Below are 23,444 nucleotides of genomic sequence, written 5' to 3' on the forward strand. Positions count from 1 at the left end.
AAAATTATATGGAAGCAAATGTTTGATGCAACAAATGTGAAATTTTGAACTCCAACATAATATTTTAAGGGGAATGAACAAGTTTGAGGGATCCATTAAGAGATTATCGGGAGAGGAAAAATATGTATGCGAAAAAATTACTAGATTTTCGGTCAGACAATCCAAAAAATTTCTGAAATAGAGTTTGGTTGGTAAATATTAAATCTGATCAAGACTATTCGTTGTGGCGCGTTTTAAAGAAATAAAAGAGTATGTGTCTTGTATCCTTTGTCGATTTGAACGCACTACTAGATTTTTTATTTATAAAACACAAATCAGTTAACAGCTGAAAAATTTCTACAACCTGACAATTTTTAATTTTTGTCTAATATACTACACTCGTATTCATTATAAATTAACCACTCTGTTAATTTTGTTACTAAGACAGATACATACATTTAATACTTCAACACAGGTTAAAAAATCTCATTTTCACTATGTGAATAATAATAAAAATAAGAAACCTGAAAGCATGGCATGCAATTATAAGTCATTTTCAACAAGAATTTGAAAGTATTATCAGAATGAAGCATAAATTCGTAGGAAATGAGAATGAGTATTCGACATATTGCTTTATTTTTAAGGTGATGGTAATATATAATGTTGAAAAATAAATGGTCAAATTCATCGGACGAAACCGTTGTGCAACTGTTGCACAACCCTAGCGGAATTGTTCGCTGGCACATATACTACAAACTTTTAATTTGTGCTACATAGCGGCAGCAGTAATGAAATTTGTTGAATAGATTGTGTTCTGTGATCAAACGTCAAGTTGTTTCCTTTAGAAGAAAAATGATTGAAATCGTTTAAAAACATACAAAAAACAAAAAATCGATTGGAGCTTTTATTCTCTATAATTTCATTTCGAATTATAATGACAATGACATACGATGATGGTCCCAGAAGTACTTGTCCCAATAAAAAAACACCATAATTTTGGAAAAAAACATATTCATTTTTCATCGTGATCTCCTTTGTGCTTAATATACTTTTCCCAGCGATGTTCAATAAGCTCGATACGCTTTTTATAATAAGAATCGTTAAGCTTCTCAAAATAGCCAATAACTGCCGACATCACCTCTTCATTGTTGGAAAATCTTTGAGCATCGAGCCATTTATCAAGTCTGGGAACAGAAAATAATTCGAAGGGCTATATTTGGCGAAATGGGTGAATGAGGTAGCCATTAGAACTTCAATCTATTAATTTTGGCCACTGAAATAACGGATGTATGAGCTGGTGCATTGTCTTGATGAAAAAATACTTTGGTCTTGCGCACAGCTTTCTCATGTCCAAATTTTCAATTAATATGCGATGTACCACACTATTTGAAATACCTACTGTGTCTGCTATCTCGCGCACTTTTAGTCGCCGATCATCCAGTACCGCTTTGTGGAGTTTCTTTCTTCAACATTTCAACTCTGCTACCCAATATTTTACTGTTGATACCGAAGTAGCTGTCTCACCCAAAGTAGAATCTAGTTCATCTTTTATATTGGTTAGGCTAAAACTTTTCAAATTAAAGTCTTACATCACCAATTTTTACCATGTTTACAAATTCACTGAAAACATTTACTATTTATGACTGCCATACAAATACTAAGTTAAATAAAACCAAAATAACTTCTGTTTTGGAAATATATCTGTCATAAAATACTGATTACAACTACACAACTTCGTTAAAATGTGATATAAAATTCGAACATTGCGTTGAATTTCATGAACATGAGATATGTTGTTCAAGGACTCATAAATTATTATAAAATAACCAATATAAGCCACAAGATTTGAAGCGAAAAATGATCCTGCAACGACTGGAAGACGACCATAATTAATTCAACTCTAAAATATGCATGATTGAGTAGATGCAAAAAAATGAATATTCTTGCTAATACAAAACCGAAGGCAACTAAAAGTTGGTTGAATCAAAGTGTAATGAAGTCAGTTTGTTATGGCATAATTTATAATTTCAAATCATATAGTTTCTCATATAAATTGTTACAACGCACTTGCAGAGTCTTGAAAGTTCCTAAATTTCAGCAGGTAATTTTAAGTGCTCCCTTTTTGCTGTAGGTGTTTTTGTGAAAAGAAATTGACGTCGTTCATTAACTAAGGGTTGGTATATTGTAAACAACATAAAAGCATTAATGTAGAATCGAAACCATGATGATTCTAACCCAAGACGTTGTGAGACTGGGAGATTATATGAATTAGAGGATAGTAATAAAAAAAATATAGTTTGAACAATATCTTTTCATCTATTTCAATGGTAAATGTGATGAAGTAAACCCACCGTGAATAGAATCATCGCAGTGTCAAATAATTATGATGTGACAAGAAATTTATCTTAAAATGAAAAGAAATGTCACAATAAATACAAAATTAAAATTGATAGGAATAACGCAATTATAGAACGATCAAGAGATTTCAGAATGTTAATAATTTATATTAATTAGAGTTAAACTGTGGCATCTTAAGAATATATTATGTCTATTCTAATGGAATGGGTCAAGTACTCTAGAAGAAGGCTCAAACGCATATTAAAATATTCATTCTTTTTACGGGAATACCTTTATTCCATATTGGTCTGTCGTCGTCATCGTCGTAATTGAATCTATCCACTACATTGACTGATGGTGCTTGCGTTGATTCTGGCTGCTCCTTTGGAGGAAGATAAGCAGGCCCCATATACGGTGGTTTATCCTGACCTCCAAATGGTTGAGGGGCGAAGTAAATAGGTATGCCTCCACTTGGTCCATAGATAGGAATGAAGTATGGTCTATTAAGAGCATAGACTGGGGGTCTCCAGATAGACATTCTGGTAAATCTGAAAAAGAAGTAAACTATGATTTGAAATAATCAATTAATAACGTGTTTACTAATTATTTGTCATTTATTTTGATTCATACACCTAATCTTGTATTTTCGTTTAAAAATTTCGATACGACACTATATACAATTATACATGTCGCAAAAATTGATTCAATTTCAAGATTACGTTTGATAAAAAAATTACGACTGCACCAATTTAAAAATGATTATCTATATACATATGTATATCTGACATTTTTTTTATAAAAAACTCACGTATGACTTTGGTATTCCGTATGTTCCGCGTCCCAAGGAGCGATAGCTTTCTTTGTCCTATCTAGCGTTTCTCCATTAGCCTGGGGTAAATTTTTAGTCGCAGTCGTTGAGGCAGCTATATTTTCCCGTTTCAAATCTGTTGCTCGATCGGCATTGTTGCCGGTTTTATGGTATCGATTTTGTGCTGATGGTGGCGAGTGTGTCGGACCGGCACAGGCCGCCGCGGCTAAAGCCACTATTGCTATTGCCAGATATTCTAAATTCATTCTGAAACAATGGAAAATGCGATTAGTGGAACTGTGAAATCGTTTGATGTGGGAAAAATTACATATATAATAGAAGCGGTCTATTATAAAGTGTCACAAAGTTGTCACACTGAGCTTATGTTGCATAAAAAGTTTAGTCTTTGTGAATGTAACAGTAGTAGATAGTATTAAATTTATCACATAAGCGAAAATTTTATATTATAACACCGAAAAACCGTTTATGAAAAAATTTTTATTTATTACATTCACAAAAAACCCCCCTTATGTTGTAAAATATTTAATATTTTGTAATATAAATAATATTATGTAATATTATTTACATTAAAAATATTGATGACATTATATTCACAAAAATATGGTGGTTCTCTTGTTTTTTGCGTATTATTCCTATTCACGTTTAACAAATTAAAATAATGTCAAAGTTTCGTCTTTATGATTTTGAGTCTCAACTCTTCGGAACCTGCTATTGCGTATAGAGTACGCCACCTCAAAAAATGCGCTCAACTTAAAATTTCTTAGCCTGTTTGCCTGCTCCTTTTATTTAACCTCATACGGAACTTTGGTAGTCAAGTACGTATTAGCTTAGCGTTAAGTAGTGTATGTGTGAAAAGTTATAAATGGAATTTTTTCGACCATTGTACAAAATAAGGAGTCTTATGCCTTGACGCCGGTCAACACAAATTTTAACCGATTAATAACATCTTTTGGCAGACTAGGTGCAATAAAGCCGTACAAGAAATTATAGGACGTAATTGATTGGTTGAACTTTATGTTGCTGGGCACCCAGACTATCATTTCCCTTCGGTAATAGTAGGTATTAGGGATTCCGTCCTCATAAAAATCCAAAAAAGATTACTCAGAGAGAGTTAGAGGCAATAGCTTAAACAATCTTTGATGAACTAGATAAGAAAGAAGTGGTTAAAGGGTGCGACAATGGAGATGAAGTTGAAGAGGTTTTTTATAGTGACCATGATACGAATTCTGAACAGCAAGCCGACGATGATCAAGATATTGACTATTATCATTTAAACGTCACTAAACCCATCAAATAACCCATAATGAAAGGTGAAGAAAAAGAAACTATTCGGGAAAAGTATCAAAATTTGCTAAAACACTAGCAAAAATATAGTTAAAAGTTTGCCTATGGTGTTAGTGGACAGGCTAGTGGTAACAGATTTATCAGAATTATCAGAAAATGATCAATATATGTATAAATATTCTTCATACATTATAAATTTTGTCAATACGTTCGACATTGGTACGACTACTTAGCAATTTACTTGTATATCGTTCAGGACAAATTTCCCTTGTATAGTCCACGTCGGGAGATTCTAATGGAAAGCTAATTTATCCCTGGGATATTTTACTCGGGAATACAAAAAAGGAATTCATTTAATGATTCTAAATTCCAGTTGATTTGTATTATCTCTTGACTATTATTTGTGTACCGAAAGAATATCACCCAAGCCATAAAAAGATAATGATTATTGATGTCAATCTACATGTTTCTACTGCATTGATAATACTTGCCAGAATGCCATAAAATTTGTGTTATATTAAGGAACATATAGGGTTCAATTCACGATAAAATAATGATAAATACTAGGGATAAACTTAATATAGGGTGATAATATGAGAAAATCGTAGAATTTGTATTCATAGCTACGCTCTATATTAAATAATACACCCTAAAATATCTCCCAAAGTACACATTACGAACTCATCGTAAACACTTTCATTATCGCCGCTTCTTTCACTGTTTCAGAAATAAGTTGTATGTTAGCTCGTTATTGCTGGAAGCGTGATGTTTTGTCATTCAGTTAGCTGTAATGTAATTGATTACATTTGGTATATTCTCTTAAGTATGAATAGAATATCTGGAAATATGTACGAGGTTATTTTATTTATCTGGCAGACAAAGGAGAATATGTGTGATTGAATCACGTCCTAAAACGTTGTAAGGTATGAAAACTTGCATTTACTTGTGTTTTTAATCAGTTCGTCATCTAGAACCAGAAGATTGTGAAGAAGTATGTCAAAATTGTGATGAATTATATATTTTAGATAATATTGAGATAAGATTTATTCATTTATACACTAACTATGAAATGTGTAGCTATATACTGAGTTTAAAAATCCTTCTTACAATTAATGTTAGTTTTCAATGTTTTGATTATTAAATAGTCATACAATGAGAAAAAAGTATAGCCTATAGTATTATATGTTTTTAACTCAACGTTCAGCAAGGTCTTGGAGACTTTGGTAAAACCATTATTTGGGCTTAGATTCCAAAAATTTTCGCACTGTATTTTCAACATGTCCTTAGGAATTGTGATAAGTGTTCAATGTTATAAAGGTCCATGGATAGTTTTTGCGTAACTTTCGCAGTATGTGGTTTAGCATTGTCTTTTTGTAAGAGAACCAAAAAAACGTCACATATTTACATCAGCTAACCACTATATACTTTGGCGTTGACAGCTCGGCTATCTGGAATGATATCGAGGTACATTAATTCATAATTTCACCAGACACAGACTTTCATCTCGAATAGACCTCTATTTACGACAGGTTCTGGTAATTTTTCTTTGTCGAACCACTGATTTTGCAAATTTTGTTGATGTCAATCCATTTTTCATCGCATTAAAAATGCCTCTAACAAAACGATCATCTTTCGGAAGGGCAAGGGTTTGTCTACACACCTGTACTGGACGTTTCGCATGAATCTCCAAGCGTGTCCTATAATCGGCGAATGCTGGTACCAATTAACTCTGTGCCCATCGCTCATTAACTGTGTCCTTCCTTTCAATCTGACTTATTTTTTTGCGATCCTGGCTGCTTCAACCTTTTTCATTCCATTTCATATTTATCGCAATCCATACTATTTATTATATAAACATTCAGCGTTTTCAATAAACAAAAAAGGGTCATTGGAATATATAATGGCAATTTTCCTCTTCATACAACTGCAGACAAATTATGAAATGCTTAAATTGAGGCGTAGGAATTTTCACATATGAAAACCATCTTTACCCATGAGATACTCTCTGTATTATATATTTCACTTTCATAGTGTATTTTTCTGAGAGGGAAATGTTTAGTTTAGAATAATATTTGTTGAACACATTGTCAAGGTAAAAAGTTTTATTTTATTATGTCTTAGAAGAAAAGAAAAAATGCTCGAACTACGAGTCATGGTTAGATATACTTCCGAAACTCTATTGAGACAATGTTCCAATAATCAGTGAAATCCTGAAAATAAACCAACTTGGAAAAATGAGGAGTGAAATTTGTTCGCCTTGAAACGCGCCTAAAGAAATCATCTCAACAATTTTTTCCGAAAATAGAAAGTTAAAGTGAATTTGCTCTCTCAATTTTTATCGTATTATTCGTTATTTTCAATTTAACGAAAGAATTGAAAGTGAGGAAATTTGTAGACAATTAAATTCTATACAATAAACAATGTAACACCGATAACTTCTCGCAAACTAAAGTAATATCTCTAAATTTAGTGAATAAAAACAACTAATTCGAGGTCAAATTGTCTCTCCGTGGAAATTATTATTGCAATTATAATATAAAACTTTCAACCCGACCCTGATTCAGGAACACATAGGCCACCAAAAATAAGACGCTCTCAACCATTTTACCAAGTCGGTAGAAAGACATCATTCAGCGTTTACAGTTGAGGAAAATGTGGCGTCGCATTATGCTTGAAATATCACTCAAAAATAATTCCTGAAAACCGTCTCGTTCTTAATGAGGAGGATTAATCATCAGAATATTCTCTATTTATTTATTATAGAATGAAAATGAATTTAACACATAATTTTGATAATTTTCGTTGAGAGATTCATTCTATCTCTATTCCTTTTCTATCAACAGAATAATAGTGATCGTACTGTATATGGTTTTAGATAGTGAAGTTAATATTTGATTGAACAATATTTTAAGAAAACATATGATTGTAAAATTATGGAATAATTATATATTCTTCTATATTTTTTATTTTATAGTGATAATACGCTACCAACCTCCAGCTATCGAAAGGTGGGCATAGTTCAAATTGGACATGAACTAATGGAAAAGAGATATAGCAATTCTCCTCGACAGTCAAGCATTTATAAAAGCAATTAACTCACAAATTATTATGGAATGTCTAGAAACACTAAACGAACTAGGCAAAGAAAACAATGTTGTCCTGGGTACCATAACTTAGATGTATACATGAGAGCGATTATGTAAATAATCTGGAGAGAAACCAGGAAAAAATCACTTGAAATCAGAACTAAAAAAAATGAGAACCGCAATCGAACGAGAGTCTATATCTATTTTTTGACATAAAAGATCCAATAAATATATTAACCTAAGCATTTTCACAGGGTTTCCGACAGGACCCTGTCACTTAATTAAACATCTTTCTGTGTAGAACTAACCTTCTTAAGCCGTGAGTAATAACAGTATTCATCAATGCTTAAGAACGCACTCAGAGCTGTAGCATACATATCCAATCTGGCTTAAGCAAAGAGTGGACACAATATTAGAAAAATTAGTTGTAAATATGCATAAATTAAATAGACCACAAGATGAATGAATTTGCAGATCAGAAGAAAGTAAGATGTCGCTGGGCTATCTGCTTGTTTTCGTGAAGTACCTCTGCGAATTGTCAATTGATGCGAACAATCCGTTTCTGCGTCTATTAGCAGGATGAAATTGGTCGATAAACAATCCCAAGTACATTTACAGTAAACGACAACTTTCCTCACTTAAAAACAAAATTATGAATGCCTTCCTGTTTTAAATGATTTTTTGTGAGAAAATGATTTGCCAGTAACCTCAGATATAGAAAATAATATACATGAGTATTTGAAAAATTCTTGAAATACTATTTCCTGAAGAAGTTGCAGAACATCAATTAAGTACAGATTCCATGTTATGTCAAATTATGAGAATTTGATTGACATTATGTGTTCATTTTCTTTACAGCAAAAAATTTGAATTTAAATATTCTAATCTGAAGAAACTTTGGATTGGATTTAAAGATTAATACCCCGCAGTCGTTGAGAAGGTTATTGAAGTCTTGCTTGTGTTTCTGACGATCTACCGATGCAAAACTACTTTTTCAGCTTACGTTAGAATCAGAAGCATGTACAGAAACCGACGGAATACAGTTCTAGATGTTTGCGTTGCATAGTCAGAGATTTTAAAGCTATTATAGGAGAATGTACTTGGCCTGACTTAGAGATGGCGGTAGTTGCTTGAAACATATCAATTTACTAGAAAGTACACAATCTATACAGCATATGTTTCAAGTTTGAAGACGCCACGTAGGTATTGTTTGGCAGCCATCAATAATGAACGTTTCCAGTGGTCATCGTTATGTGATACAATACTTTTATTTGGAAAGCCTTAATGCATCCAATATAACTAAATTAGTTTCTTCTCTGGGTGAGACTGCTTCTTCAATATGGATAGTAAAATATTGAGTAGCAGAACTTAAACGAGATCTTAAAACCAGCGGTCGACAAAATGAGGTGACGACTCTTTACTTCTTTGACCTTTTTATATGTTCTTGATTTTAGATTTTTTTATAGAAATTCAGACAAAAATTGATGTTCTAACTTACTTTGGTCTTCATCAAAATAAAACAAATCATCAAGAAGAAAAAGTAATAATGTATTGTGCTGATTTGAGAGAACGTTTCAGTGCATGTGTTAATTATTTTTTTTTGTGTCAGTAATGTGTTTAAACGAAAATATATTGCCAATTATGGCGAATTTTGAAACAAACTTCCTTCAATTGACCCACAAACTTTCAAAAAATTAATATATTACCCAATTAATGACTGATTTAGTAAATAATAACTATATATCTATCGCTAAGCAATAAGCGATGTGATTCATGTAGGAAATGATATTGTAAATATTTGCCTGCGATAATGTTTTTTAGTTAAAACGAACTAGTCAAAAAAACATCCATCTGGAAATCATAGATACTTAAAGAAAATGAGCGTTTAAGAAAGTTGGTATTTTTTTATAATAAATCAAGTGCCAAATCTAAAATTAGATCTTGAACCAACATTTTTTTTATCTATCATCATGGGTGATCGGTTATTTCGATATCGAACCAAGGCCGTACGCTATGTGAATAGATAAATTTTATAAATTATGAGAAGCTTCTGAATCCTGAGAACTAAGTAAGATCAATATATAAATTCTTTTGGAAAAACAAATACGAACACCGAAACTATATCAATATGTTTCAGCTGTATTTATGTATTTATTATGATTTCAACATTTTTTCCATCATTGCCATACATAATATTGTAGGACAATGATCCCATAAACAGTCCTCTGTATTGTTTTAAAGTTTAACAAATAAAAACTGTAATTAGTCAGCTACATTAACTATACATAAAACAATTGACTTTAAATGGCAGCGTCGGAATTAGATTGTATTAATATTTTGTTATTTGCTTTTGGTTTTCAATGAAAACAATATTGACCATCAAAGCAGATAATATCAGTTAGATCTGATAGTTTTCTCTAATATAATATCTGAAAAGAAGCAACGTCACCTTTTATTTGGCGAGCCCCTAATTATAATGAAATAAACTAAAATTACTCATTCAAATTACTGCATTGAACAATCTAAGGGCTAGTTACTCAGAAAAAAGAGATTACTGACCTATATTACTGGAAGAAGGATAAGAAAAAATTCTGTAATATGTAAAAAATAATAATCCGATTTAGAAAACACTTAGCTATCAATGAATTTGATATGAACATACAATGTACTATTGAAAAGAAGAAGCTCTGGAGTTCTACGTGGCTTCCGCTAGATAGCGCTTCTATTAACACTAGCTTAGTAGTGGCAAAATGGCGTATGAGCAACAGGAGGAATTTCATGTTATATGCTTATCGCGGAGTGCAGATGTGCATCTGTTAAAGTTACACCCGTATCCTGCAAAAATTCACTCTTAAACGTGTGGTAGGAAACCTACATGACATTTATTTGCTTATGAGAATGTATATATTTCTATTACTACAAGGTTTGCATAAAGGTGACAAAAAACAATGTGTTAAGTTATTCAAGTTTGTCCAAAACCAGATGGTAGACGAAGATGTGGAAAATGATTAAGGAGATTTTGTATCATGCATAGTGATTATATTCTTCCCCACAACATTGGTTGAACTAAAGAATCGTATTAGAGCAGCTATCCAATCCATCACCCTAGCTGTGGTGAGGAATGAATTTGGGGATATCCATTTGATCTCTATTTTTGAAAATATGAACCCATAATGATGAATAACAAACCTAAAAACTGTCTCATTTATCGTCCTCTAAACACGTACTAATATTCTAATATTTTATTACCAAATATAGGGAAGAGACATTTTTATCTAAATAATTTGTGAATTGTTCAAAAAGAATCCCTGGAAATCGAATTAATACGAGATAAACAAATAACAAATATTTATATTTAGATGTGGCTTTATGGTTCCTCAAAATCTTCCCCATTAAAATTAATACACTTTTGCATGCGTTTGAACTAATTTTTCAAAGCATTTTTTTCATTCCGATTGTCATACCTCCTAAAGAACGTAATTTGAACGCATCAACCGCTTCTTCAGGTGTAGAAAAACGTTGACCTCGCAATTCATTTTTGATCGGTCATTGGGTGCCAAACATGGACTGTAACGCTAATGACCCATTAATTCGATGCTTTCACTGTTGAAAAACGTTTTTGTTTGAACTGATGTATGAGAGCTTGCATTGTGGTCTTCTGCGATCGGTTTTCCTGCTTTTTTCGAACATTTCTTGTAAGTATCATCTATAATTGACCATTCTATGTTGCTCTAATGGAACGGTGTTAACATGTCCAGTTATTCCTAAGAAACAGGCGACCATTTAGTTCGAAGTGCTTCATGGGCGAACAACTTTTATTGGATTTGGCTCGTCTTGAAAGACTTATGCAATCGATTTTTGTTTTGTTCCGGGTTCATATGCATAAACTCATGATTCGTCATTTGTCACGATCTTATTAGACGTCTTTTGAAGCACCACGATTGAATTTTTTCAACATTTCTTGCACCAATTAACACGAGCTTATTTTTGATGGATTTCCAAATTATGCGGTATCGAACGCGAACAAATATTTTTAACAACTAATTATTAATGCAATATTGAATGTATGCGAGTGGACATAATGTCCAAGGATGACTTAATCTCAAGGTATGTCACATCTTGCAATGACATTTTGCACAAAACATCGATGTTTTCTAGTTCAACAGCCGATTTTGGACGACCTTCACGAAATTCATCCTGTAGCGAAGTGCTAACACGATTGAATTTGGAAAACCAGCAAAACATAGTGGCTTGAGATAGTGCATCTCCAAAAGTCGGAGCGAGTTGATGCGCACACTGCTGTTGGTTTAATTCACGTCCAACTCATATAAAATCATCGCGCAAAAATTTTCACGATTTAATTACATTATTCTAAACGAGACGAATGTTTCAAGTATCTATAAACAATTCAAATAACACTTGTATGATAACACGTTCTGAATACGTTCATCTATAAAAAAGTCAAACTGTATGATGGTAATGTCAGATTTGTCATATTCACATCAGTATTACCATATCTCAAAACTTGAGTTTAGAAGAAGGGATTTCTTGGTATGAAAACCGTTTTTTCCGACAACCCGTTAGTTATAATTATAACTACAAGTGTACGTTCAATTGATGATCTCTCTGATTAAGATAAAAACTAAACATGACTTCTACTGTAACAGAAAGAGAACTCACCAGTCGAGATAATTCCCGGTATGTGTTGTGTTCATTGAATTATAGCCGTTTCTATTTTTATATAAATATGTCAATGTCATATACGTACTATACTCATATAATAATTCATACATAATGAATTCTAATTATGGAACGCCTTAATGATATCAGCAATGGTTTACATCATTTTAATAAACTTTGTTTAGTGTGTGAGGTTTTTATAATATGACCAAATTAAAACCAAAAGTAATTTACAATAATAAAATTCATAACATATCCGAAAAAAGATCTGAATTTAATGAAGTAACACAACACAATAGTTATCTGAAGATGATCATAAATTTTGTGCAAAGGAAAAAACAGGCATTCCAAATCCTCACAGTTATTGACTCGTGCCTTATTATTATTGCTTTGAGTTGGATAATTACCTTCTCCTTCGAAACAAATGGACTATAATTCGTGATACTTATAACCACGATGATAGTTGCTCTCTGTTCAGAGCCTCAAAAAATGTATATCTCAAAAAAATTTTCATAATAATACTTCAATAAAATAATATGAATGACTCAAAGGACGAGCATAATATATTCTATATCCCAAACTTTATATTCTTTTGAATTTTGATACGCTTCCATAATCTATGAAGTATTTTCAAGAAACATTCAATATTGATCATATGAATAATTTACGATAGCTTATTATTTGGAAATGTCCACATTTATCAGATTTTATCTGATTTTTACCGCTAGCCAAATCGGAGTTATCCACATCCTTTTTGATGGATCTTCTCCATCATGCAAGTTGGTTGATAAGAGGCAATAAAATAAAACATCTGCCTCAAGACAAACGGTGTATATTTACTCAACTGTTTTATTATTTCATTTCGTTCGAGTTGGTAGAAAATCGCTTTTTCTTGAGTCAGAAGTTTGGGAGTTTTACTGTATAAAATTTGAATCCTATACAATATAAGTTGAACAATGATTTTTCAGTGTATAAGAAATCAATTTAGCAATTTTGTTTTATATCAGCGTAACATTTTTATGAATTCCACTATTATAATTTAAAAAATGCACATTTGAAAAGCATTGAAAATATGAGTTTGTAATGGTTTTCTTTATAAGATTAAAAATATCATAGTGAAAATATTATTGAGAAAAATTGACTTCCACGTCAACGTTTATGTACGAGAGAGGAATAAAACCTAATTTCTCGTGCAAAGCTCAATACGGTCAATTTAAATATAAGAGAATAATCTATAATTTTGATAAATGTGCTGATATATGTTTATATATATTCGGATTTTTATTGGTCTTTTATAACCATAAGCTGTACAAAACAATAGAAAAAGATAAAGGATAGAAATTTTGTTTTATTTTAGTTCCAAGGATCTCTTCTCAATAAATTTGACGGGAAATACGATTGTAGGTATTTCTTTTAAGAGGGAAGTCAAGTTGCATATTGTTAACAGTCTTGTTTAGTTGCAGGTTGTAAGGTGCAGACTATAGCCTATTGTGAATTCTAGACTGATTATGGATAATTTAGACTAGCCGCGTAAACGTCGAAAAATCGGTTTTTAATGGTTAATGAAAAAATATTAACATTTAATTTTTTCCAATCATTTACCGATAAACATATATGAAAAAGTGTTGATAGCACAGTGGATTTAGTAGTACCTACGCTTGGTGTTGGTGAAATCTTCAATTTACAGAGTTATTAAAGAAGAAAACTGTGGCGAGTTTCACACATCACATAGAGCTCCAGGAAATTCAAAATTTTAAACAGAAAATCATTCTAAAGTATACGCATTTTTCTTTAAAAAGGAATTTCCGACAGTAAACAAAGTTCTTTCTAAGGTTCGAAATTATCCTGAAATGAGTCGAAGTACACTATGAAAACTTTTATAAGAAACTCTATTTTAACATAATAAGGCGATATTGTTGTATGGAGAAGAAATTACCTATGCTGTGAATAGTGTGAATCCTGAAAACAGAGGAAGGTAATACAATTAAAGAATGAGGAAAAAAGTGGAAGTTGTGGATTTTTAAATTTAAATTATTATTTCTTACTGCAACGTTTTTCATAATTCAACACTTATACTTATATAACCAGAATAATATAATGTTAACATACATAAAATAAAAATTTTTAGATTAAATTGCACTTTTTTTCAGGTGCTTAGAAGTTATGACCATTAGAGGTTATGACCATAGGTAAAAATATAATTATATTCATTCACATGTTATTTCTGCTTTCTAAAAGAAGTGATAAGCCTGTACTATAAAATTGTTTACCGCGTTCACGTACCTTTCAGCCATCGAATTCATTTGGCTAAAGGCACATAAAAATGATTCCTTTCAGAATGAATGAAATTTGTAAGATCAAGATAACTAAAAATTGTATTATAGACAGACAAATATTGCACAGTTACCAATCAGACCCGCAACCATTTGACTTCAAGGCGACTATGGGATGCCTGTAGCTGTCCGAAATCTTCCTCTTCTATTTTGGACGCTCCCAGGTGTAGTGCTTTGGAGTTCCGTAGTGTTTCACTATCTACCATCATTTTCAATACTGTTTCCATTGTTCTGTAGCTGAGACCACAGAATGATTTAGGTTAAACGAAGGGCTTGTATATTCCCTCTTTAGGAGCTTATCAGCTATTCCATTTCCGTCCACTCTGGTGTGTCCCGGAATCCATGGTGAAGTAACTCTATTTTTCTTGCCAAGATCGTTCAATTTTTCTAGGCAATACAAAACAAGTTTAGATTCTATGATATTGAAGCTTAAAACTCTAATGGCTGCATGTTTATTGGACTGGATGACGATCTCTTCTTGCGATAGTTCTTCTGAAGATTGAACTGCACACATTTTTCAATTGCGAGAATATCTGCTTGAAAAATGCTTGGTGTCTTACTCAGGCTTTCAGGGTGTTTGTTCGGGACCTGTACACTTCTATTCCAGTTCTGTCTGCTGTTTTAGATCCGTCCGTATTACCAACCAATGCTACTAACAGAAATAATTTTTTTCATCGGTTTTATTTTCTTGATTCTTAAAATTAGTAGTGTCTCTTCAAGTTAAATCATAAATCTTGTAATCTCTTGTAATACCTTCTATTTGGTTAATTCTAAAGTTCGATTTAACAATTCTAGAGCATTATTTTTCGTATAAAAATCAAGTTATTTCATCAATTTTTTCATTTAATTATGTATTGTCTTCGAGAGTTAGAAATTGTACAAAATTTCAAGAAAATATGTTGACTAAATGTGTCGTAAAAATATGAGAAGAGAAACATGTTCTGAGTTCAAATTTTAATGTTCAATTGATCTTATGCATCACCATAATCAATTCAAAATAAATACAGATTTCTGGTGAAATATTTGGGTGCTAAGAAAACAACATTAATATACTTCATTTGATAAAAACAACTCATAAATAAAATAAAAATAATTGTGAAAACCTTAATTCACTATTTCGTTTCTTCTCATCATAATCAACAAAATATCTCATCCAAAAATTCATTTAAAAAATAATATTTAAAAAAGATCATTCACCTTTCACTGAATTTGTTCTACATACAACAAATATTTTACGAAAACTCTTTTAAAGCAAAACTACACATTGGAAAGTTAATGAATTTAAGATGTAACTGTTAGCATCAACCGACCGCGTAAAACTTTGCGAATGTACTAAATTATCGATCTATATAGCGAGGTTCCACTCCGTTTCTACTCTAAATGCTTCATTAGTGGGACAAGATCACATTTAAAGTTCCTATTTATAACATCAAACAGGTAATCGTTGTGTTAATGAATACTTGGGAAAATCTGCTTCTCACACATTTCAGATAGAGAATATAGAGTTTAATTCGCTATACTATTTAAATGGATATCAAAATCTATTTATCTCAGTGTATCATAATGACATACTTCATTAGACTCAGTACTATGAACAAACAATATAAAAAATTTAATGAAAATAAACTTGTGTGCACAGAAATTGGCACACTGTAAACTTGACTTCAATTAACTTTATATATTTTTTAAATTATTCATCAGATTAAAAAAAATAAATATCCTGTTTGAAAAACAATTTAATATGTTCTAACTAGCTTTTACCCGAGGCTTCGCTCGCATTGAAGCCATTGAATAAGTATCAGAGATCATTTCAATTGAAATGAATCAATATAATAACTATATTTTATTCCTTGGCTGGGATTATCAATTTTTAAAAATTACTACGTACAATGTACAGTTTCAAACACTTAAAACATACTTCATTGAAATACAACAACAAACGTTGTATATTTCTCTGTAACAAAAATAAATAATTGAATAATTTAGAAAGATATCAATTATTTGGGTCCCATCACAAACAGGCATCCCAGGAGAAGCAAACAAATGTGCCAAAGAAGCAGGAGATAACAACGAAGCAGCCATAGTGCGCGAAGTGATGGCAAATCACTATAAAGGGACAATCAAAAAGTTCAGTGCAAGTGGCTAAGTGGGTGGAACAGATCGCAGTCGATATTAAAATCTATAAAATCATCCGTCCAACCATGGAAAAACAGTTTTAAAATCGTACGGACCAAATAACAATGGATCATTTAAGGCCGAGAAAACCGACCAGTATATGAAACTTGCAACGAGAATCTAAACGTGAAACACTTTGTTGAACTGTCAAAAGTACAAAAACGAAAGACTTACTAACAACTTTCCAATCACCATAATTTCTCTATTTAATAATAATTGTTATACCACAAACTTAATCTAATATCTAAAAGACACTCAACTGTATCATAAATTGGGAACAACTGATATGACAGAATAACCTTTGAAGTTGGTGCGACAATAAATATTTTTGTAGACTACAAGTTTTTCCGTCGGGTGCAAATTCCAGGCTTTAGACACACACGAGCAGGCTACATATAGTTGACCATGAGAAAAGCATGGGTTTTCTAAAGGCACTCCCGCTGTACGATGATTGTCCCAGTAGTACCTGGCCTGACCTAGAGATGGCGGTAATTGCTTGGAAGATACCACTGTATTAAGAGGTACACAATCCATACAGTTTTAAGACGCCACGTTGCTTAGTATTTGTTTGGCAGCCATCAAAAGTAAACGTTTTCAGTGCATTTGGTCATCGTTATATTATAAAATACTTTTATTTGAAAGGCGTTAGCCCAACCAATATAAAAGCTGAACTGCTCCTCTGTTATCAGCAGTAACATATTGGATAGCAGAATTTAAACGAGGCCGTACGATCTGCATCGCAGTGGTCGACCAAATGAGATCATGACTCCATAAATGTTGAAGAAAATCGCCAAAATTGGTACTGGATGATCGTTGACGAACATTGACTTTGCTCACAATGGAACAAAAACAGCATGTTTGGCAATGTTTTATAGAAATAAAATCGAATTTCTGCGCCGTTTCATAAACATGGATGAAACGTGGCTCCACGTTTGAGCGAAGAAATCAAGCAAAAACGGCCGCATCTGGCTAAGAAGAAAGTATTGTTCCATAAAGACAATGCAGCAGCTCACACAGCCAAAATTAATGAGTTAAAGTTTGAATTGCTACCTCACTTACCCTCCCACGGATAATTTTCTGTTCCCAGACTTTAAAAAATGACTCATTGGTCAATGATTTACCAACAATGAACAGGTGATGTCGGCAATTTTTGGCTATTGAGTGGCTTGACGATTCTAATTATAAAAAGGGTATCGAACTTATTGAACATCGCTGGGAAAAGTGTATTGTGCTAAAAGGAGATTACGTTAAAAAATAAATATATTTTTTTCCAAAATTTTTATTTTTTTTTATTGGGTCAGGTACCTCTGGAACCACCCTCGTATTATCTGCCATCGGGCTTTGTTTATAGTAACAGCAAAACTAAGCATGACGGAAAACTGAATCCTTTTGAAAAGGAATGGAAGGTCAATGGGAATAATTGGGATCCGAAATGTGATAACACTGTCTCCCTTACCGACACCTTTTAATATAGTAACACCAAGTATATTCTGCCCCAATTTTGTTATTTGAAGCCTTGTTCCATTATATAGTCGAGGAGCATCTAGATTTAGCATAAGCATTACTGGTATATTTAGTTTCAATTGAAGTTTATGCAACGGTACACCCGACAGTTCAAGTAAAGTACTTAGTTCCGTATGCATAATTGTATCTATTGACAAATATTCCTTTATTTCTCCTTGCATCATTTTCAAAATATCTATATTGATATTATTAACTACTTCATTTTTTGGTACTAATATTGCTCTTGCACTCAACCACTGATCACTACTTAAATTTTGTATCAATTCACGAGAAACATTAGTAATGAGATCCACATCATTTTCTACTAAATTACAAAATTCTCTTTATAGTAATATATAACTTTCCACGTCGACGTCTAAATTAACTATCCTCAATTGTCAACAACATCAACAACATATTCGTTTTTCAGCTCTCGACCATAAGCTTGATGCATGCTTGAATTTAATTTGCTTCTGTCTCCCTCTGAATGACTCGGAGGGTCGGAAATCACCAGCCAATAAAACTACTATTCCTCCCATTATATCTGTACTATTTCGCAATTCCTGCAGAGTCCAGTTTAAAGCTTCTATAGCCTTCTTGTGATACATTGTACTTTCATCCTTGATTTTGTGAGACTTTTGCAGCATGGATCCGCGATGAATCTTTTGATAGACCAGATTTTCTCTTCCGAGGCATTTTTCAAGAAATGTAGAAAATTGAAAGCAAAGAGTAAGATCTGAAATAATGAATAACATCTAACCACAAAAATGACATCTAAAAACTCACACCACAAAAATTCGAATAGTTTTATTCTGCATATATAAGGACAAAAAAATAAAAATAAATATAAAAAACCAAACAGATGAAACCAAGTCAGTTGGATTGGATCTTAACGTGACCGTCGGTAATACAGTGCAACGGTATAACAGTACTCGGGATTGGAACTTCATTACTGGAATGCTAGATAGCGTTGAAGAAGGTAGATTTCGAAATTTTTTGACAAATAATTTTTTTATCTCCCGTAAAAAATAATGTTTTTTCATAAAAAGTATCCTAGGTAACTTTGAACACCTCCAAAAATATATTCACAAATATATAAAAATTCACGCTAGATTCGTTCTTTATTGATTCTAAGTTACGTCATTGTCGGTTTTATCTGCCTTTTAACATTCCTTAGAGAAATGGAATTAATGTATCGTATAGAAGCAGTTCTATATTATATAAATAAAAGACATACTTTCAAACATATACTCAGCCTTGCATTTTCTATCACTCTCAAATTTGTTTTAGAAATTTCAACTTTTCTCTAGCAATTAGGTAAATCTACTCTTAGTTTTTTTAGTAGTAGTAGTAGTAGTACTCGCAGTAAATGAAGGTTGAGGAATTTTCCTTAAAAGCTGATATTTTTATGTTGAAATATTATATTTCCCATTTTTCGTTTCATTTTTACTCAACCACAAAATCCCTCTAGGCATCTTAATAATGAAGAATTGTGTATTAACATTTTACTCCCTAATAAATTCTCATATATAAATGTGCCGAGAACGTTGTAAAACCGTAAAACGAACTTTACTACAACCATTATTCAGTGAACGTGTAAATGTAGGGAGAGAAAATTCTATTTTTATTTTTCTTTGTTGTCCCATATTGTATAATACTTAGCACGTGTATGTTTTTTATTTGTCGATAGTAAACGAAGTTACAGGAAATGTCATTTACCACATCAAACCTATCTATGAAAATCTGTTTTTTTATTAGCCACTATGCAACCTACTAATATGAGAAAATTACATGTTGGCTGAATGTAGCACGGCACAGTGGCGAGTTTGTATAGCTGTTGAAAAAGTAGTCGATATACAAAATGTGTTTCTTTGGACGTCCCGTTTCCTTTTTTTTATCACTCTCCATTCTGTAAAAGTGTCAAGTCACCTCTTATTGTTTCGTTCTACATTTGATCACGTCCAGTGAAATAACTGATTCTGCTTGGGTACTTCATTCTCTGCTGCTTGAATAAGTACCAAGCTACCACAACCATTTATAAGGACTGGTCGAAATATACACCTACATTTTGGTGTTTTTGTTATTTATTCACTTTCCAGAAAATTTCTAGAGAATAACTCATGATAATGTCGAATTGCTAGGCCGATTCTTTCATTTTCCTCTGACATTTGTATGATGATAGTATATTAAATTTTTTTGGGTTATCCCTGTTTCAGTCTCTAAGAAAGGTCACTATTGAGCAGTGCATTAAGACTTTTATGAAAATGGTAGTTCAAATCAGAATGTATCTGTAGGAGCTATAAAAATATCTGTTTATGCTCTTCCAGCTCGTTCTACCTAAAAAAATGCTACTACTCACGATCATATGATCATCAACTTCGACTTGTGTTGTTTAATATTTTAGCGACATCATTGACGCAAGTTTTGAATAAAGAGTAGAATTTACATGTGCCTACACGAAGAAATCATCTATAGAGGCATTTGCCACTTTCACGTCGATGGATTTTTTAATAAGCAGAACTTCCGTATTTAGACAGATGAGAATCCATGTGTGATTGTTGGAAAGCCGATGTATGCACAAAGAGTAGCATGCGATAATGAGGTCAACCAAGCAGTTACTCTTAATGCTGTTGAATGATAATAATGGATTTTTTATACCCAGAAATTGATTATATGGCACTAGATGGACCCACTTGCTGTTTTGTTCTCATTTCCTGCAATATATCATTCATTATCTTCATAAATAGCGTTGGACTCAGTACTCTCTCCTGTCTTTATTCTTCTTGTTGTGAAATTCTCGAATTAAAACATGATTTCGCCTCATCTGGTACCTCGTTGTTTTATATATACTTTGAAATTGTTTCTCAATTCGACTACATCTCCTCTTTGCTGTAAACTTCTTCTTATTTGATTTCTTCGGACGCTGTCAAATGCTTTTTGGACATCTTTGAAGCCATATCTACTTTTTGATCTGTTTTGTTTTTCTTCTCTAATATCCGACTAAATGTAAATACTTGTTCTTATGTACTTTTTCCTTACCTAAAGCAGCTTTACGATACCTCTAATTAGATGTCTATTATGCTCCTCTGCAATTTCTCTAAGTAACTAAAAAGTAATTAAATATACATCTCCCAATTTGTCGGTTTTCTCCATCCATATTCGCTGTAAAACTCTATTTGCGTTTTTAAACCCATTTCTCCAAACTTGTGTAGAATCTCTCTGTACTGCTTGTCACTTAATCATTTTCTAGTTTTGGATACCTTTCATCTTGTATTTCCATTTGTTCCTCCTTTTCTATAGCTTCAAAACAGTCTTTTATTGCAGTAAAAACTCTGTCATTTGATTAAAATTTCTTTATTTCGTGTATGTTTTCAGGGCTGAAAGTAGCTAGTGATCAAATCTAGAGATTATGAGTCGTGATACTGTGCATTGTCTTGGTGAAATAGATTTCTTTCTTATAACTATAGGACTGTGTTTAACGAAATGCAGAGGATAGAGGCATCTTGATATTTTTGTTTTTGCCCACATCAGGTTTTTTATTATTTTGCTTATACAGATCTGAATCATGACTTTTTCATGCACAATCACGAGTAAAATGTAGTTTACTTCCATATGATACCTTCTTGTGTACACTATCTCTCACAATTTTATTTTTCTGTTTTCCATGCCGACTTTCCCGACTTGTTTATTATTTTTTTCGTTTAACCTCTTTTTAGACGTCTTGCTCTTTGGCGCACCGTCAATGCTCGTACGGCCATGTTTAGCTTAGTATAACAGTTAATGATGGAGAAGAGTTATCATTATCCTTTTCATGTTAAACATTTGCCTGGTATAATTCCACTTAGAACCATTTTTTCATCAATGAGGACTTTTTTTTATCCATTGTTTAGAACAACACGAAGGTTCACTTTAAGTATTGGAGGGAATTAATTCTGAATTTGTTAGCTGTCGTTTAAAACGAGGTTTTACTGATGGATGACACATCTTTAATTTAAGCTGACCAATGATAAAAATTCTTTCTACAGAACGATTATCAATGGATTATCCGTATTGACACAAATTAAGTGAATACCAATAGTTTTAAACACACTAATTATATGGTCGAAGCCAGATTTTGCCATATAATAACAAAATATTGGACATAATCATATTCATAGGAAATAGTAAAGAATTTGATTATTATTATTTTCTACTTACTATCATATTTTCAACACTAGTTTCTCTTTGGAAATAATTAAATTATAAATTTCATGTGGAATATCGTAAAATCTGAATTTGTTGAAAACAGAAATATAAAGAGACTCGTTTCTAGCATCATTCTGTTCTTATAATAACTCAGACCTACCCCTGTTGTTGCGTTAAATAAATAATTCATGTTGTACAAGTTCGCCAAGTTGACTTAACTTACTGAAAAGGAGAAAATGTATTTTATAAGAAAATACTGTGATTAGTATTCAGGGCGCCCTAAAGAATACCCAACAACAACAAAAAATCGTATTGAAACAAGACGCTGAAAGCAACCAAAAACAGGGAATTACTTTGATAAATTCGTAAAAGTTTTCTTCACCGATAAGTAATCGAGTCATTAACATTTTTAGTTATTTGTTGTAGAAGGTAGAATATCGAGAAGCCTGTTCGAATCTAACAAATATTTGACAAGATAAGAAATACAAGACACAACTGTGAAAAGCAGGGCCGGATTAAGCTAGCGGCTTGGAGGGGCTATAGCCCCGGGCCCCAGGTCCAAGAGGGCCCCATCATTTGGAAATCATTCTGTATTTTTTAATGTGTTGATGCCACAAATCTAAAGTATTGATAATATTTTGTGCATTTTTCCGGGTTTCCGAATTCCTTAAGGGGGCCCCGACATTATTTTAGCCCCGGGCCTTATAAATCTTAATCCGGCCCTGGTGAAAAGGATTAGCTTCGTTTCCTCAGTTATGCTGTCCAACAATCTAAAGACTAATCAGGTGTATTTCATACAGATAGCAGTAATTTTATACAGTAAACGATAGAATTCAAGCAAACTTTCTTAATGTACAAGAAGGTAATCCCTATTACATTCGAGTCGTTCGAGTTGTACCTGCCTTGAGGATATTGATCTTGAACTTCTGTAGGTTGTAGTATACGAGTAGTTCTTCCAATATCAATTGAAGAAAATAGTTATGCGAGGAACAATGAATATTTCATAAATACGCCCGGCACTCATACCAAATTAACCAATGAAAAATAATGTTT

The 23,444-nt window shown here is 32.4% G+C and overlaps 2 protein-coding genes across 10 annotated transcripts in view; one reads left to right on the plus strand and one right to left on the minus strand.

The window, feature by feature from the left end:
• Positions 1 to 23,444, plus strand: part of LOC130897867 (uncharacterized) — a 248,697-nt gene that overhangs the window by 76,347 nt on the left and 148,906 nt on the right. The gene's annotated exons all lie outside the window — the stretch shown is intronic.
• LOC130897866 (uncharacterized) overlaps positions 1 to 23,444 on the minus strand; it is an 84,609-nt gene that overhangs the window by 3,969 nt on the left and 57,196 nt on the right. For 7 of the 8 annotated variants that reach the window (XM_057806800.1, XM_057806803.1, XM_057806798.1 and 4 more), the window contains 2 exons: positions 3,125 to 3,391; positions 2,608 to 2,864 (listed from right to left, as the gene is read on the minus strand). In XM_057806800.1, coding sequence (XP_057662783.1) covers positions 2,608 to 2,864; positions 3,125 to 3,390 — 523 coding nt within the window. In that variant the 5' untranslated portion in view covers position 3,391. Of the gene's footprint in view, positions 1 to 2,607; positions 2,865 to 3,124; positions 3,392 to 15,725; positions 15,922 to 23,444 lie in introns of those variants that run through there. The other variant, XM_057806802.1, reaches the window with a different exon arrangement.

The sequence above is a fragment of the Diorhabda carinulata genome, chromosome 9 (assembly GCF_026250575.1).
Source record: "Diorhabda carinulata isolate Delta chromosome 9, icDioCari1.1, whole genome shotgun sequence".
NCBI classification, from domain to species: Eukaryota; Metazoa; Arthropoda; class Insecta; order Coleoptera; family Chrysomelidae; genus Diorhabda; species Diorhabda carinulata.